Source organism: Acomys russatus, chromosome 29 (assembly GCF_903995435.1).
Source record: "Acomys russatus chromosome 29, mAcoRus1.1, whole genome shotgun sequence".
Classification (NCBI taxonomy): Eukaryota; Metazoa; Chordata; class Mammalia; order Rodentia; family Muridae; genus Acomys; species Acomys russatus.
The window spans coordinates 28,354,247-28,369,788 of record NC_067165.1 but is presented as its reverse complement, the minus strand read 5'-3'; the positions used below and the strand labels follow the sequence as shown (position 1 = coordinate 28,369,788).

The 15,542-nt window shown below is 43.6% G+C and overlaps 1 protein-coding gene across 1 annotated transcript; it reads left to right on the top strand.

Moving 5' to 3' along the window:
* The first annotated feature begins 3,756 nt into the window (after window positions 1-3,756).
* Window positions 3,757-13,879, top strand: Pdik1l (PDLIM1 interacting kinase 1 like). The gene is made up of 3 exons (XM_051171747.1): window positions 3,757-3,905; window positions 7,068-7,369; window positions 13,129-13,879. Exons 2-3 carry the CDS (start codon window positions 7,085-7,087, stop codon window positions 13,867-13,869), a joined length of 1,026 nt encoding a protein of 341 aa, XP_051027704.1. The 5' UTR covers window positions 3,757-3,905; window positions 7,068-7,084; the 3' UTR covers window positions 13,870-13,879.
* The last annotated feature ends 1,663 nt before the right edge of the window (window positions 13,880-15,542 follow it).

Genomic DNA, 15,542 nt, shown 5'->3' with positions numbered 1-15,542 from the left:
ATAAATAGGGTGTTGCCAGATTCTGACACGAAACAGACATTAAAACTTATCATGGCTTATAAAAATGCAAATACTGAATGTAAGAGGGTCCTTAGACCATTAACGGAAAGAGGTGCTCCATTAGATGACTGGGTAAAGGAGACAATTAATGTTAACTCTCAAAAATATCAAAACAATATTGTAAAACAAGCTTTAGCCAGAGAGCCCAAATATCATAGTGTTCAGTGCTTTAATTGTGGTGAAACTGGTCATGTACAAAAAAACTGCAGAAATAACAATAACCTAAAAACAACAATAACAACAAGCACATAACTTGTAAGAGAAAACAGGGAGGTTCTGGCCATAATGGTAATGAGGTACCAAGACTTCCAGGGTACTGTAGTTGCTGTAAAAAAAAAAAAAAAAAAAAATTGGTCTCAGGATTGTCAATCAAAAACAGATGTACGCAGGGCGTGGTGGCGCACGCCTTTAATCCCAGCACTCGGGAGGCAGAGGCAGGCGGATCGTTGTGAGTTCGAGGCCAGCCTGGTCTACAAAGTGAGTCCAGGATGGACAAGGCTACACAGAGAAACCCTGTCTCGAAAAACCAAAAAAACAAAAACAAAAACAAAAACAAAAACACAGATGTACAAGAGAATATCTTGCCGACAAAAAATGGGAAGAGAGGCCCATCGGCTTGGGCCCCCATAAACAATGCCAGCCAAATTCCCCTGGTCAGTCCAAAAGTGACAAACCCACACAAAAAAAAACCGGAAACTGAGTATTAGTGATTTAACACATACTACTAAAGACAGTACAGCCTTAAATCTGGCTTCAAATATGTCTCTTACCCTATCTCCACAGGTTGAATGTTACAAATTAAATACTGGTGTTTTCGGTCCTTTGCCTTCAGACACAATAAAAATGGTTCTAAAAAAGGTGGACTAACTTCTTATGGTTTTATTATACATCCTGGTATTATAGATAGAGATTCTAAGAAAAAAAAATAAAAATTATGACATATGTTAAAAAAAAAAAAAAAGATAAAAATTAATGCCGAGATAAAATTGCTCAACTCTTACTGTTTCCTTATATTAAGGACAAAGCTGCTCCATTAGAAAAAACTGGTGCATTTAAAAACACAAAAACCCATTAAATAATGCTTTGTTGACTCTAAATTTTCTTAATGTTAATGATAAAGAGACATCAACTATGGGGAGACATTAGATGATTAAAAAAAAAACCTGAAAAGCAGGGACAACCAATATTCTACAAAAATGTGTCTGAGTATAAAATAAACACCTACAATAGTTTTAAGATAGAGTCATGGGTATCCGTATGTTTCCACATGGAGTAAAACAATGTGGTTACCAACAAAACTTATAAAAATTAGATCTGACCATATAACAAGTAAATCTTAAGAGCTACCTGGTTCTTACAATTTGACATTTTTTCATACAACTTAAAAAACTAATGCCCTCTTCTGGCCTGTTGGTGTACATACAGACAGAGCCCTGTGTTATTTACAAAAAACAAAACAACACTAAAACAAAAACAAAAAACAACAACAACAACAAAAACAGACAGCCTGGACGTTTTAACCCTAAAAAAACGCCTCTGGCATCACAAACTAGGTGCCTCAACTGTTGTTTTCTTTAAAAATTATGTATGTACTAACATACCTATACTAATAATTTCAAAAGTTTGCTTACTTTTAAAACAAAAAAACAGGAAAATGATAAAGATGAAACTTCTGCCTCTGGCACTATTGTTTCCTCCAAAAATTACATACATATTAACAATAAAACGGCTAGCCAAAAGGATCAATCCCAAAAAGACTGGACAAAAACAGATACAATTCACTTTTCCAGCCCTTGGCCAATGTATTCTTTTTCTAGGGTACCCAAAAAATGTTTTTCTCCTAAACAACATAAAGCAATTTTGAAAACACAACACCCCATTCCCAGTAAATGGGGTGGGCGTTTCTGGTGGGTTACCAATGCTCATTTTTGCCTAAGGGGGTTGACTATAAATAAAAGTTTCATTAAAAAATTTCCTTCTTCTATTTTTCTTTCTCTCTTATCTTTCTATGCCATCTAATATTACGAAAAAGGGAAAAAGGAAGGGAGGATATAGGTTTATAAAATAAAAGGTAGATTATTAGATAAACTATTATATATTATATGTTAGTAAAAACTTAAGATCATTTTGTTCAATGTTTATTTAATGTATTATTCATGTGCCACTCATTCAAAAAGCTAATGTCTTATGAAAACTATTAATAACCTGTTCAAAAAGATTAAAGATAAAAGTTGGTATTTAGTGACCTATAAATCCTACTAAATACTAATTTACTTGGTCATAGAACAGGTTTGTTTAGTTTCTTGTATATGTCTTCAAAGAAATAGATTAATAACTGTAAAAATAGATAGAGAGTTGGTCTTCAAACTCTTCAGAGATCCACAAAATATGACATTTAATGATGGAGGGCTTTCCTGACAGAGAGAGACATCCGCTCCTGGATACATCATTAAGGATGAGGCCATCAAAAGACGAGGGTGACAGATAAGTGCTCTTATCTCTACTACTGATAACAAACTGACTGTCTGCTATGATCAACAGTGATGCTGAAAAGTTGGCTGTCCAGCTTTACAAAGAGTAGGTAGACCAGACGGTGGAAACTCCTGCTTCACAAAACAGTTTGTTAGATGTTTTGGGCCGATAAGGCTGAAGACTGATTGCCCCAACGAAGGAGAGAATCCGGTGACTGTCCAAACCATCAGCCCTCCCTGCCCTATCCACACATGGAAGTTGCCTGCCAGCACTTCCTTTCCATTAGATAAAATTTCCTTCTAGGTCTCTGATGGGATTGAAGACTAAATAGCCACAGTGTTACTAAAAGCTTTAGTGTAAAAATTAAAAACACCTTTATAGATTGATAATTACAATTTCTAATAAAGAGACTTTAAAAAACTTTAAACAATACAAAAAGGAGTCTCTTTGATAAGATAGTAAAAATACACTCTCCAAGGTTAACAAATATAAAAGGATTGGGTTATATATTTAATACGTGATGATTCTGTATATACGTAATTTGTATTTATAGTTCTTAATTTTTTTTTTAAAGAAAGATGTGTGGGAAGGATTGTAAGCTTTGTCCCAAGTGAAAGCAGTCTTGGCGGGCTTTGCCCCTTGGAAACACCACGGATAGACTAAATGGAGCCATCCTGGGTCTGAAATTCAGCAAGTGGACCGGGGGACTCCAGCCGGGCTATTGTGTTTCTAATCTCGGTGGGGACAGGGATCCTGACCCAGACTGGCCATTGCATGCCCGAGAGAGACGCAGTCGGAGGAGAGAGGAGAAGGCTGCATTTTTTGGAGCAGGATCGCAAGTGGATTTGGAGGAAGAGACCAGCTTACAAGCCAGGCCAGCGTGCAGGCCAGGGGATCCGTCCAGTGGAACAGATACCTGAAGGTTTACTCTTGGTTCCCTTTAACCTTTTTTCCTTCTTGTATAGGATTGCTGGATTGTATAATAAAGTCTAATTGTTTTAAAAAAAAAAAGAAAGAAAACAGAACCAACAGTGCCGAGGCGCGCGCTCGCTGCAGCTGAGGACCGGTCCCCTCCCGCCACCCCTGCGGGCCAGGGTACCAGTGGCCGTCCTTGCAGCGCGCACACCCCAGTAGCGCCACTGGGCTCCGTGCAGCAGTGGCGCCAGAAAGCGCCCAGCAGGGGGCGCCAGGCCGCGCACGCGCACTACGGAAAGCCGGAGGGGGCGGGGCCCGGCGTGAGGGGGTGTGTCCGCGCACCACGGGGGCGCGCGCCAGCTTCTGACTGGAGGCCCCGGCAGCCTAGGCGCGAGCTGCCCCGATAATGGCGGCCTGCAGAGCTCATGAGAGGGAGAAGCGGCGGCGGCTGCCCTGAGGTAAATCTGGCCCTTCGTCGTGGCACGGATGCCCCGCAGTCAGAACCGACCTCCCCGCATGTGCCTCTGCCCCCAGCAGGCCTGTCACAGACCTCTCGGCGGAGTCATCCCCGGAAAGGCCCGGTGCTACCCCGGCCACCGGCCCGGGGACTGCGGCCTCCGTTCCCGCCCGGGGCCGCTCCCGGATACCGGCCCCCTGCTCCGCAGCCTCCGGGGCGGCTGGAGGGCCACGGGAGGGTCCCTCGGGGTTTCGGGGGGGACCGCCACCGCGAGTGATCTTGCTGCTCGGGCAGTGAGCGCGGCCTGAGCCTCCCGAGTCGGCGGCTGCACCTCCGGCCTGACTGGTCCCTGCCCGGCACTTGGCAGGTGCATGTCCAGGCCGGGGATGCTTGCCCAGCACCCCGGAGCATGGCAGGCAGGAGGGGCCAGGAGATGCCATCGTTCAGGCACCCGGGGTCTCGAAGGATGCTTCACTAAGTGCGGCTCATCCCAGGACCCCCCAGGGTTTGATAGACACCTTTCCTTTCTTATTCAGGAAGGTGCCCCGCTCGGAGGGAACGGGGGGAGGAGGAGGAGGAGGAGGAGGAGGAGGAGGAGGAGGAGGAGGAGGAGGAGGAGGAGGAGGAGGAGGAGGAGGAGGAGGAGGAGGAGGGTACCGCAGATAGGAGAGGAGACGGGGCGGCTGCAGAGAAGAGAGTCAACTTGGAAGTGCATAGGAACTGGGGAGCTGACTGGAGCAGGACAGAACTGCCTGCGGCAGGAAATCTGACATTAGGAAATACAGTAACAACACGAAGGGTAAGGCAACCAATTAAAGGAAGTAACGCTCAAAGCAATCGTCTGAAACAGTCCTTTTCTTTTCAATCTGGCCTATGAACTTAAAAAACAGTTGTTCCCGGGAGTCTCAGCTTCCAGAGTCAGTGCCTTCTTTTGTTTCCCTACTTGTGCTGTGTAAATACAGCCTTACTTTTCCTGCCGGGACGGGCCGGCAAGTGAGCGGTGGAGAAGTCAGGAAGCACACCGCAGACTCTCCACGCCAAAGAATTCTTCTTCTTCTCCACAGCGTCTGTGCTCCGGCTTGCCTTTAAATGATTTATTCGGTTAAACTCCAAAGAACTTTGTGAGAGAATTCCCTTTGATGTGTAAGAGGCTCCCCCTTTGGCAAAAAGGACCTAGAAATAAATTGCTGTGTTAAGCAATAAAAAAAAAAAAAAAAAAAAAAAAAAATTCTGTTCTAAAGCGGCTTACTTCATTTCGAGGTAACAGTTCTGCGAAAACCTTGTTTGTGCTTACTTTGGAAGAAATAAATAACCAAGCTTACTGGTGCGTGGCTATAACCCCAGTTCTTGGAAGGTGGAGGTAGGAGATCCGTATTAGGGTTATCCTCTGCTACATAGTGAGTTGAAGGCTAGCCTGAGCTACTGGAGACACTGTCTCAAACAAAACATAAGTAAGTGATCTTGCTCGGTTTTAGCCCATAAGCATGAGTCAGGTGTTTATATTTCTGTGAGGGATTTTTGTGTTTTCACTGTTGTGTTTTTCGAGACAAGGTTTCTCTGTGTAGCCCTGGCTGTCTTAGAACTCACTCTGTAAACCAGGCTGGCCTCGAACTTGCAGAATCTGATTGATTCTGCCTCCTGAGTGCTGGGATTAAAGGCCTGGGCTACCACTTCTTGATGAATTTCTAATTTCAGGTGTACTTTTGTGTTTGCTTGTTTGTTTGTTTTGTTTTGTTTTTTGAGACAGGGTTTCTCTGTGTAGCCTTGGCTGTCCTGGACTCATTTTGTAGACCAGGCTGGCCTCGAACTCACAGGGATCCTCCTGCCTCTGCCTCCCAAGTGCTGAGAGTAAAGGCGTGTGCCACCACGCCCAGCCTGTGTTTGTTTTGAGACAGGGTTTCTCCGTGTATCTCTGGCTGTCATGGAACTAGCTCTTGTAGACCAGGCTGGTCTTGAACTCACAGAGACCAACCTGTCTCAGCCTCCTAGGTGCTGGGATTTATTCTTTTAACAATGGCGTTTTCAAGCAGTACCTATAAGAAGCAGTATAGTTTAGTGGTTTAAGTCACGGATATCTGAACTAAAGGGCTGTTTGATAATTGGCTTTTTAGTTACCATCGCTGTGCGTTAATTTTCTCACTTATAAAGTCACCATTACCGCACCTGCTTCGTTACTACCCAGATTATGGTTAAGGATTAATTGAACTTAATATAATAAAGTGGCCAGGTGTGGTGTCACACACTTCTAGTCCCATCATTCCAGAGACAGGCAGGCAGGGTTGTTGAGACACTCAGTGGGTGAAGTTACTTTCTGCTAGTCTTTACAGCCAGGAGTTCAGTTCCTGGAATCCACATGGTAGGAGAGAACTGACTCCCACATATTGTCCTCTGTCTTCCACAAAGCCACACACATGCACGTGTAATGTGTAATACAACTCTAAAGGAAGTGAAAGCCTTCTTGAGCTACATAGTACACAAGAGCCTATCTTTTAAAAAAAAAAAAAAAAAAAGGACAGTGGCACAAGTGTATAATCCCAGCACTGGGAAAGCAGAGGCAGGCTTATCTCTGTGAGATGGAGGCCAGCCAGGGTTACCTAGTGATGCCTATTTCAAAAAAAAGAGTGGGTGGGTGGAGCTGAGACAGAGGCGGCACTAGTGCTCAATGGTCCAGTATGAGGAACTGGCTTTGGGTTCCTAGAACTCATGTAAGGCTAGATGTGCCTTCCCATGGCGAGATGGGAGGCAGGGACGGGAGAGTCTGCGGAAGGGCACAGGCTGGCATATGCTGTAGCGGTGACAGGATTGCCAGGGTGATCTTCTAGCCGGTGTGCCGTGGCATAGGCATGCCTGCACTCACACACCAAGATTAGATTAAGAAGAAGAAGGTGATGGCACTGTAGGTATGGCTTCTGAAGCCTGCCTAGTCTGTAGGTCAAGCTCCAGGCCAGGGGACAGAGCAAGACCGTCGTGAAGGACTTGAAACAGTCCCTGATACTTGCATGTGCTATCCGTTACCTTTATTATTGGTAGGTCTGTCCGAGGGGTAACTAGAAACCCTTCAAGTGCCACAGTCTTTGAAACAGATGGTTAAATCACGCGTAAGAATACGCGTAAGCCAGTAGATACATCTAATTTCAACAGAGTACTTTGTTGATTTTTCCAGAAACCTCGACCTTGAAGATGGTGAGTAGCCAGCCAAAGTACGATCTAATACGGGAGGTAGGCCGAGGTAGTTACGGTGTTGTGTACGAAGCAGTCATCAGAAAGACCTCTGCGAGAGTAGCAGTGAAGAAAATCCGATGCCACGCACCTGAGAATGTTGAACTAGCCCTCCGAGAGTTCTGGGCACTGAGCAGTATCAAGAGCCAACACCCAAATGTGATTCACTTGGAAGAGTGCATTCTACAAAAAGATGGGATGGTGCAAAAGATGTCCCACGGCTCTAATTCTTCCCTTTATTTGCAGGTATGTGTCACTGGATAGGAAATGGACGTAAGGTTGGTCAGCAAGAGGAAATGAAAGTGTCAGGTGAACTTCTCCATTAAATGCAGGTGTTCCATGGCTAGGTGTAGATAGAGGTGTGCGGAGGACAGAGATGTTTGCTTTAACGTATTAAAAAATAACACCGGCCACCTGCTATGCCTGGTACTTGCCAGTCTGCATAGCAGTAGGACAAGATGGGAACCAGAGGAGTTTTGAGACCAGCATCTAAGTTCAGTTCTTGTAAACCAGTTACTTTGAAAATAAACACAGAAAACAAGGATACCCACCCCATAGGCCGCAGGCCTAAACATAATTAGCTGTAGGTGAGTAAGTTGGCACATGCTGATAATCCTAGTCCTTGGAAGGTGGAAGCAGGAGGCTCAGGGGTTGAAGACCAGGCTCACCTGTATTGAGTCTGAGACATTTCCTAGACTGAGTCAGGAGTTCCATCACAAAAGTTGTCCTCTGACCTCCACACCTGCACTGTGGCATGCAGGCATGTAAGCACTCACATATATGTATACACTTGTAAACACACACACACACATAAAATAAATGTAATTTAACAATTAAGACAAAAAATAGTAACAATAAGAAAAGTATGTTTGGGTTGGGGAAAAGTCTCAGAGGTTACAGGCGCCTGTTGCCTGACAACCTGAGTTCATCTCTCAGGTCCTACATGGTAGAAAGAGGGAGCGGACTTCCAAATGTTGTCTCTTGCCTCCACAAGTATTCTGTACCGCCCCCCATACACAGAATAAATAATCTTAAAAAACTTTTAAACTATCTTTATTTTATTGTTTACTTTTCTAAAAGTACTTAAGTTGTTCTGCTTTAAAAAAAAAAAAAAGGAAATGTTTCTATCTTTTTCTTCTTTCTTCTTTTTTTTGCCAGTGCTAGAGGTTGAACCTGGGGTTTGGGGCATATACTACTTAAACCATATTCCCTCCTAAACCTTGTCAACTTTACATTGAGTTTTAGAGGTTAAGGCGCACAATCCCTTTGCGTGGAAAAGTAGAGATATTAACGCATTGAATTAGCTCTAAATCCAGATGTAGCAACTGTAATAAGAATAAAGTGTTATTTAGTTCTTCAAGGTTTTAACATATGAAATATCAGATTTGACTAAGTGAGTTTTGTATTTAAGCTGCCTTTTCCATAAATCTTTTGCCCATTGAAACACAGAAGCCGGGCGTGGTGGTACACACCTTTAGTCCCAGGACTCTGGGAGGCAGTGGCAGGCAGGTGTCTGAATTTGAGGCCAGTTTGCTCTACAAAGTGAGTCCAGGACAGCCAAGGATACACAGAGAAACCCTGTCTTGAAAAACCAACAAAACAAAGCAAAAACCACAGAGACTTTAGGCAAGAGAGATGGCTTAGTGATTAAGAACAGTGATTGCTCTTCCAGAAGACATGAGTTCAATTCCCAGCAAGTACATGGCAGCTTACAACTGTCTCTAACTCCAAGATCTGATACCCTCATACTGACATCAAGCAAAACGCCAATGCATATACAATAAGAATAAATAAATTTGTTTTGTTTTTCGAGACAGGGTTTCTCTGTGTAGCTTTGGCTGTCCTGAACTCACTTTGTAGACCAGGCTGGCCTTGAACTCACAGCAATCGCCTGGCTCTGCCTCCCAAGTGCTGGGGTTAAAGGCGTGCGCCACCATGCCTGGCTAAATAAATTATTTTTAAAAAACCATTATGGACCTATATTGGATTTATGGTACTTTCTCCTGTCAGGGTGACTTGAAAGATGATCCTTGGGAGGTAGAGGCAGGTGGATCGATGTGAGTTCAAGGCCATCCTGGTCTACAGAGTGAGTCCAGGACAGCCAAAGCTACACAGAGAGACGCTGTCTCGGGGGGGGGGGGGGGGAAGAAAGATGATCCAGCTTTCCTAGTAGCTATTTGTTCATATGTATGATGATCACTTTTGCCTTCCACGGCGCTGTGAAAGTCAGAGGGGATGCTGAAACTAGATTTGATACATAAGAACTCAGAAATAAGCCAGGCGTGATGGTGCACACCTTTAATCCCAGCACTTGGAAGACAAGAGGCAGGTGGATCCCTGTGAGTTCAAGGCCAGCCTGGACTACAATGCGAGTCCAAGACAGCCAAGGCTACACAGAGAAACTCAAAAAAAAAAAAAAGAAAGAAAGAAAGAAAGAAAAAGAACTCAGAAATGGGTATCTGTGTTGAAATAAAATAAGTAAACCAGGTTTTTCTTTATTTTATTCATTTATTTTTGAAGCAGAGTCACTATGTAGCCCTGCCTATCCTATAACTTACTATATAGACCAGCATATATTTATCAATAGAATTCTATCAGTATAATACAGTCAATACACAAATCTATAATGTAACCAGGGAGTCCCTATGCATGGCCTTTATTATTTGTATAAGTTCTCATTTTTCTATGTTTTTCTAGATACATTTCTCCTTGTTCTCAGTTGGAATAATTAAATCAATTCTTAATAGCTAAAACTAGGAGAAAATGTAAAACAGTTACAAGGGCTCAATTTCACACAGAGGGACATTGCAGCCTCCAGTCTGTATATTTCAGATGAGTGGCATAGATGGTGTAGAAACATAAAACAGGGAATCGGCTGTCTTTTGGAGCTGGCTGGGTGCGGTGCGTATACCTATAATCTTAACACGTAGGAGACTGAAGAAGATTTTCATGAGTTCAAGGCCAGCCTAGGGTACAGAGTGAGGCCCTATCTAGGGACTTAAAGAAAGAAGAATTTATGAACTATTTAAAATTTACAGAGTCTAACAAGCATTGTCAAGATAAGTGGATGAAAACTGTACATTTCCCTTCTTGCAGGCCAGGAGTATGGATGCTGCCATGCCTGCCTTCTAAACCAGTCTTTGAGGACTGGTGTTCTGTGTCTCACAAACTTATTTATTAGGTTTGCATTGCAGGGTAAAAGCCAGTCAGAAACAGTACACCTGTGCTTCCTTCTCTCTGCGCTGGCACGCCATGCAACCAGGAGACTCCCGCACGCAGGCCATCACCATCGCTGCCCTCTGCCTGCCTGCGGAAGACTTAATGAAGGCGTGGTCTCTGCTTCTGCCAGAATAGCCAGACTGAGCAGTAATAGAAGTTCATTTAGATGTAAACTTCTCGGGCACTCATTGTTCAACAGCTCCACTCTGGCTCCGCCCCTTTTCTTTTTCTAGAAAGACACCACATAACAAATAATTTAAAAGCAATTGACCTCCATATTTTAGTCTTTTCATTGAAGCGATGAGTTAGGTGGTAGGAGAATTCAGCTATATCTATATATGTAGAAAATGTAGGCCAGTTGGGCACTTGGCTTCTTGGCTTAGAAATGTAATATGTATTCGTTAGGGACAAGGGTGGCATTCTGAAGTAGTGAAAAAAATTTAATGCATGTATACAAACACTGATGAAATAAAATATTTCTGAAGTTTCCAGTAAAGCTGGGACCTGGGGCTTGAGTCAGTACAGAGCAGAGCAGAGCTGCCTAACCCCCCTTCCTCGCAGGACCTCTCACCACAGAAATGTGTGCATAACCCTGGGTGTACAAGTAAAGCATATACTGATAATGAATCATAAATAATTTCATTTTAAAGTAATCCTTTGGTATAAATATAATTTTACTTTTTTTTTTTGAAGATTTATTTACTTATTATGTATACAATGCTCTGCCTGAATGTACCTGCAGGCCAGAAGAGGGCTTCAGATCACATTATAGATGGTTGTGAGACACCACGTGGTTGCTGGGAATGGAACTCAGGACCTCTGGAAGAGCAGTCGGGGCTCTCAACCTCTGAGCCATCTCTCCAGACCCATAATTTTACCTTTTATTAAGGTAGAAAGCAAATTCATACACTAATAAAGTAAAATGTACCTGTCTATTTCTACATGGAGCTAAATCTTGGGCTGGCAAGATAGTGCAGTGGCAGAGGCACCTGCATGCAGGCCTGACAACTGGAGTTCCATCCTCAAGTCCCACAGTGTGGCCGGAGAGAACATGGGAGAACAGGGACGTGTGTGGTAGCCCATGGGCGTACACATGTGTGCACACACATAAAATTAAATGCATTTAAAAGAAATAATAATTTAGACTAAATATTTGTTACTGTAGGACATAAAGCATCTCGTATTTTCCACATTTGGTTATTTTTATTTTATAAAAATCGATGGTAAGGGGCTGGGCGTGGTAGCACACGCCTTTAATCCCAGCATTCGGGAGGCAGAGGCAGGCAGATCGCTGTGAGTTCGAGGCCAGCCTGGTCTACAAAGCGAGTTAAGAACAGCCAAGGCTACACAGAGAGACCCTGTCTCAGAAAGAAAGAGAAAGAAAGAAAGAAAGAAAATCAATGCTAAGAACAGTGCTTCATATACCTATGTTAGTACAGAGTGGTAGACATAAGTTTAAGGCAAATTCAGAAACTGTTGGAAATTCTGTCCTAACAGCTTTCAGTGAATTTCTTGCTTCTGCAGTGCTGGGCTTACGGGTGTGTGCTGCCACACCCACCTTCCAACAGCAGCTTTTAACCTCTGTCTCTTTCTCCAAGACAGCTTTACTGTATAGCTTAGGCTGGCCTTAAACTTGAGATCTGTTGAGCGAGGTGTAATGACACACATAGCTGTAATGCCAGCACTGGAGATGGAAGCAGCCAGCCTTGAACTACACAGTGACGCTCAGAGCTTTGTGGACTACTTGAGACCCTGTCTCACAAAAGGGAAAAAGAGGAGGAAGAAAGAAAACAATACCCAGATTAAGCCTTATACCAGAACACTGTCCCACAATAGACCACTAGGGTGTTTGCTTGCTGATGAGTGACAGTAGGAAATAATCAGAGGTCTTTGCTTTCCCTAGTCAAACCATTATGTTTCTATAGGAGCAGACCACTTTGTATATGTAGTAAAAACATCCTTTGGTTTTGAATGAATTTTTGGTAGCTGAACATTTGTTGAACCTTTGACTGTTGCCAATTTTTTTCTGACCCACTACATTCAGTTTAAGAAACCTTTCCCTGGCATGTATAAGACCCTGGGTTCAAGTACCAATACTGCAGCAACAAAATAAAACTGTAGACTGGCCTAACTTTTTCTTCTTCCCTTTAAAAAAAAAAAAATATATATATATATATATATATATATATATATATATTTTTTTTTTTTTTTTTTTTTTTTTTTTTTTTTTAAAGATTAATAGCTGATAGTGAGGGCTGGGAGGCAGAGGCAGGCGGATTTCAGAGTTTAAGGGCAGCCTGGTCTACAGAACAGGTTCCAGGACAGCCAGGAATGTTACACAGAGAAACCTTGTCTGAAAAAAATTCATTTTATTACCCTTTAATAATTTTGGGGGAGGTTATATGTGTGTCAGTGCAAGTGCCCTTAGAAGCCAGAAAAAGTATTGGATTCCCCCCTGGAGCTGTAGTTGCAGGCAGTTGTGAGCCACTGAACTCTAATCCTCTGTGAGAGCAGTAAGCTCAGAACTGCTGAACCATGTCTCCAGCCCCTTAGCCTTTCTATAGTCCAATCTTATTTTATTTTATTTATTTATTTATTTGGTTTTTTGAGACAGGGCTTTTCTATGTAGCCCTGGCTGTCCTGGACTCTCCTTGTAGACCAGGCTGGCCTCGAACTCAGTGTGATCCACCTGCCTCTGCCTCCTGAGTGCTGGGATTAAAGGCATGCGCCACCACCGCCCGGCTATAGTCCAATTTTATGGCAACTTCTCTTCTCGTCTTTTACAGCTCGTAGAGACGTCATTAAAAGGAGAAATTGCCTTTGATCCCAGAAGCGCCTATTACTTGTGGTTTGTGATGGATTTTTGTGACGGAGGGGACATGAATGAGTACCTGTTGTCCAGGAAGCCCAACCGGAAGACTAACACCAGCTTCATGCTGCAGCTCAGCAGTGCCCTGGCTTTCCTGCACAAGAACCAGATCATCCACCGAGACCTGAAGCCCGACAACATCCTGATCTCCCAGAGCAGGCTGGGCACCAGCGACTTGGAGCCCACGCTCAAAGTGGCCGACTTCGGCCTGAGTAAAGTTTGCTCGGCATCCGGACAGAACCCAGAAGAGCCTGTCAGTGTAAACAAGTGCTTCCTCTCCACGGCGTGCGGGACGGACTTCTACATGGCTCCCGAGGTGTGGGAAGGGCACTACACGGCCAAAGCTGACATCTTTGCTCTGGGCATTATCATCTGGGCGATGCTGGAGAGGATCACCTTCATAGACACAGAGACAAAGAAGGAGCTCTTGGGGAGCTACGTAAAGCAGGGGACCGAAATTGTGCCTGTTGGGGAGGCACTTCTGGAAAACCCCAAGATGGAACTTCTCATCCCTGTGAAGAAAAAGTCTATGAATGGGCGAATGAAGCAGCTGATTAAGGAGATGCTGGCTGCAAACCCTCAGGATCGGCCAGATGCTTTTGAACTAGAACTCAGATTAGTCCAAATCGCATTTAAAGACAGCAGCTGGGAAACGTGACCGACTGCGTGCAAGCATCTTAGATAGGTGCTGCTTCTGGTTCAACAGAGATGCGACATTACGTGGCCGAAAAGAAGACGGGAGTTAGACTTCACTTTTTAAGGGTGTAGGTTTTTTTGTGGGGTAGTTTTTTTCCTCTAGTTTTTCTTAATCCATGCAGGCCATTGTATCGTATGTTTTGAATGTGTATTACCAATGTGGGTGTAAAAAATTTTTTTAATGATCATTGGTAAAAGTTTGGCAGAAAAAATTCTCTTACGAGCCAAGCAGAGAAGAGAGTCCAATTTTCTGGAAGTATGTCTTTATTTTAGACATTCCTTGTCAGTATTAGGCATTTCCATAGAAGAAGAGGTCTGCATGCTGGTAATGCAACCTTTGAAGCTTTGTAAAGGAAACATATATGTGTATATTTATGTATATGTAAGTATGTGAATGTGCATTTTGCATTCCACATGAAGAAAATGCCACTTGTTTAAGTTATTTGATACAGGTTTGGATTTTGAGATTCGCTGGTGAAATTGGTGATGGAAGCCACAGACACCCCCTCCTCCTCCTCCTCCTCCTCCTCCTCCTGCCCTCCTGCTACTGGAAACACGCTAAGGGAATTTTGTTGTTATTGTTTTGTTCTGTTTCCCAGTGTACATCTCTTTTGAAAGGCACCATTTCGGAGGGTCTAAAATGGCTGATTAAACATAGTTGAAGCTAAGCAGTTCCAAGCTGCTTAAGTAGGTCTGAGCTCTCCAGGGCTCTGTAACTCTTGGAGTTGAATTAGTTATTAAGTCTCATGGTAGAAGGTCGGCAAGGATGCCGATGGCTCACTCATACCTTTAGGTAACTAATTAAACCACTGCACTGGGACCTGCGTGCACTTGAGCATCTGCCGTAACCTGAGGATGGTGTCCTTCTGTTCTGAAAACATTGCTTTCCGTGACTGTAATACTTGATGTATTAATTTCAAGTTTTAGGACTTTTTCCTAAATCTCAGCATAAAGCTGAGGAAACCAAATGAGCTCAGCTTTGTGTTGCTGGCCCTGGTGTGGCTTCCTGTTGGATCACTGGAGTCCCTGTCACTTTGACTCTGATGCTGTTTTCTCTTGTCTCCTGTGAGACAGTAATGGGACTGGTAATCACTGTCATTAAACATTGATCACTTTTTTCCAAAGTGAGAGATGATGCATACAGTCTGGCAAATGGATAAAATTCTATGCCATCAACTGCTTTCAAGTAGAAAAGGTGTTAGTTTCGTATAGTTCCCTGGTGTTGTCTGTCAGAAAGCAGAGACTCAACTCCTCCTGAAGTGAAATTCTAACTGCATGGTTATCTCCCGAATGCTCCTGCTAATGCAGGAACACTGAGGAAAGGTCTCTTAAATCAGAACACCAGTCTTTAAGATGAATTAAATCCTGCAGCGGTATCTAGGGGAAGCTTTAGAAAGCACTTAGATGCCCACCTCCCGTGCTGAGGTAGAACCCGGGGCTGTGGGCATGTGAGGGAAGCAGTCCACCACTGACCCCACGGGGATCTTTATAAAGCACTAAGATGCAAAAGTCAAAACAGTACCAGCATATTGACATCAGCAGTTCTCGTCATCTCAACACTGGAACCTCCACACCTTCGCGTAGGGCTGGGTGTAGCTCAGTGGAGAACACTTGCCTGGCACGTAAAGACTCTGG

Coding starts and splice junctions, on each gene's coding strand:
- Pdik1l (XM_051171747.1), top strand. CDS start 7,085: ATGGTGAGTAGCCAGCCAAAGTACGATCTAATACGGGAGGTAGGCCGA. Junction 7,370..13,128: donor ATTCTTCCCTTTATTTGCAG/GTATGTGTCACT, acceptor CGTCTTTTACAG/CTCGTAGAGACGTCATTAAA.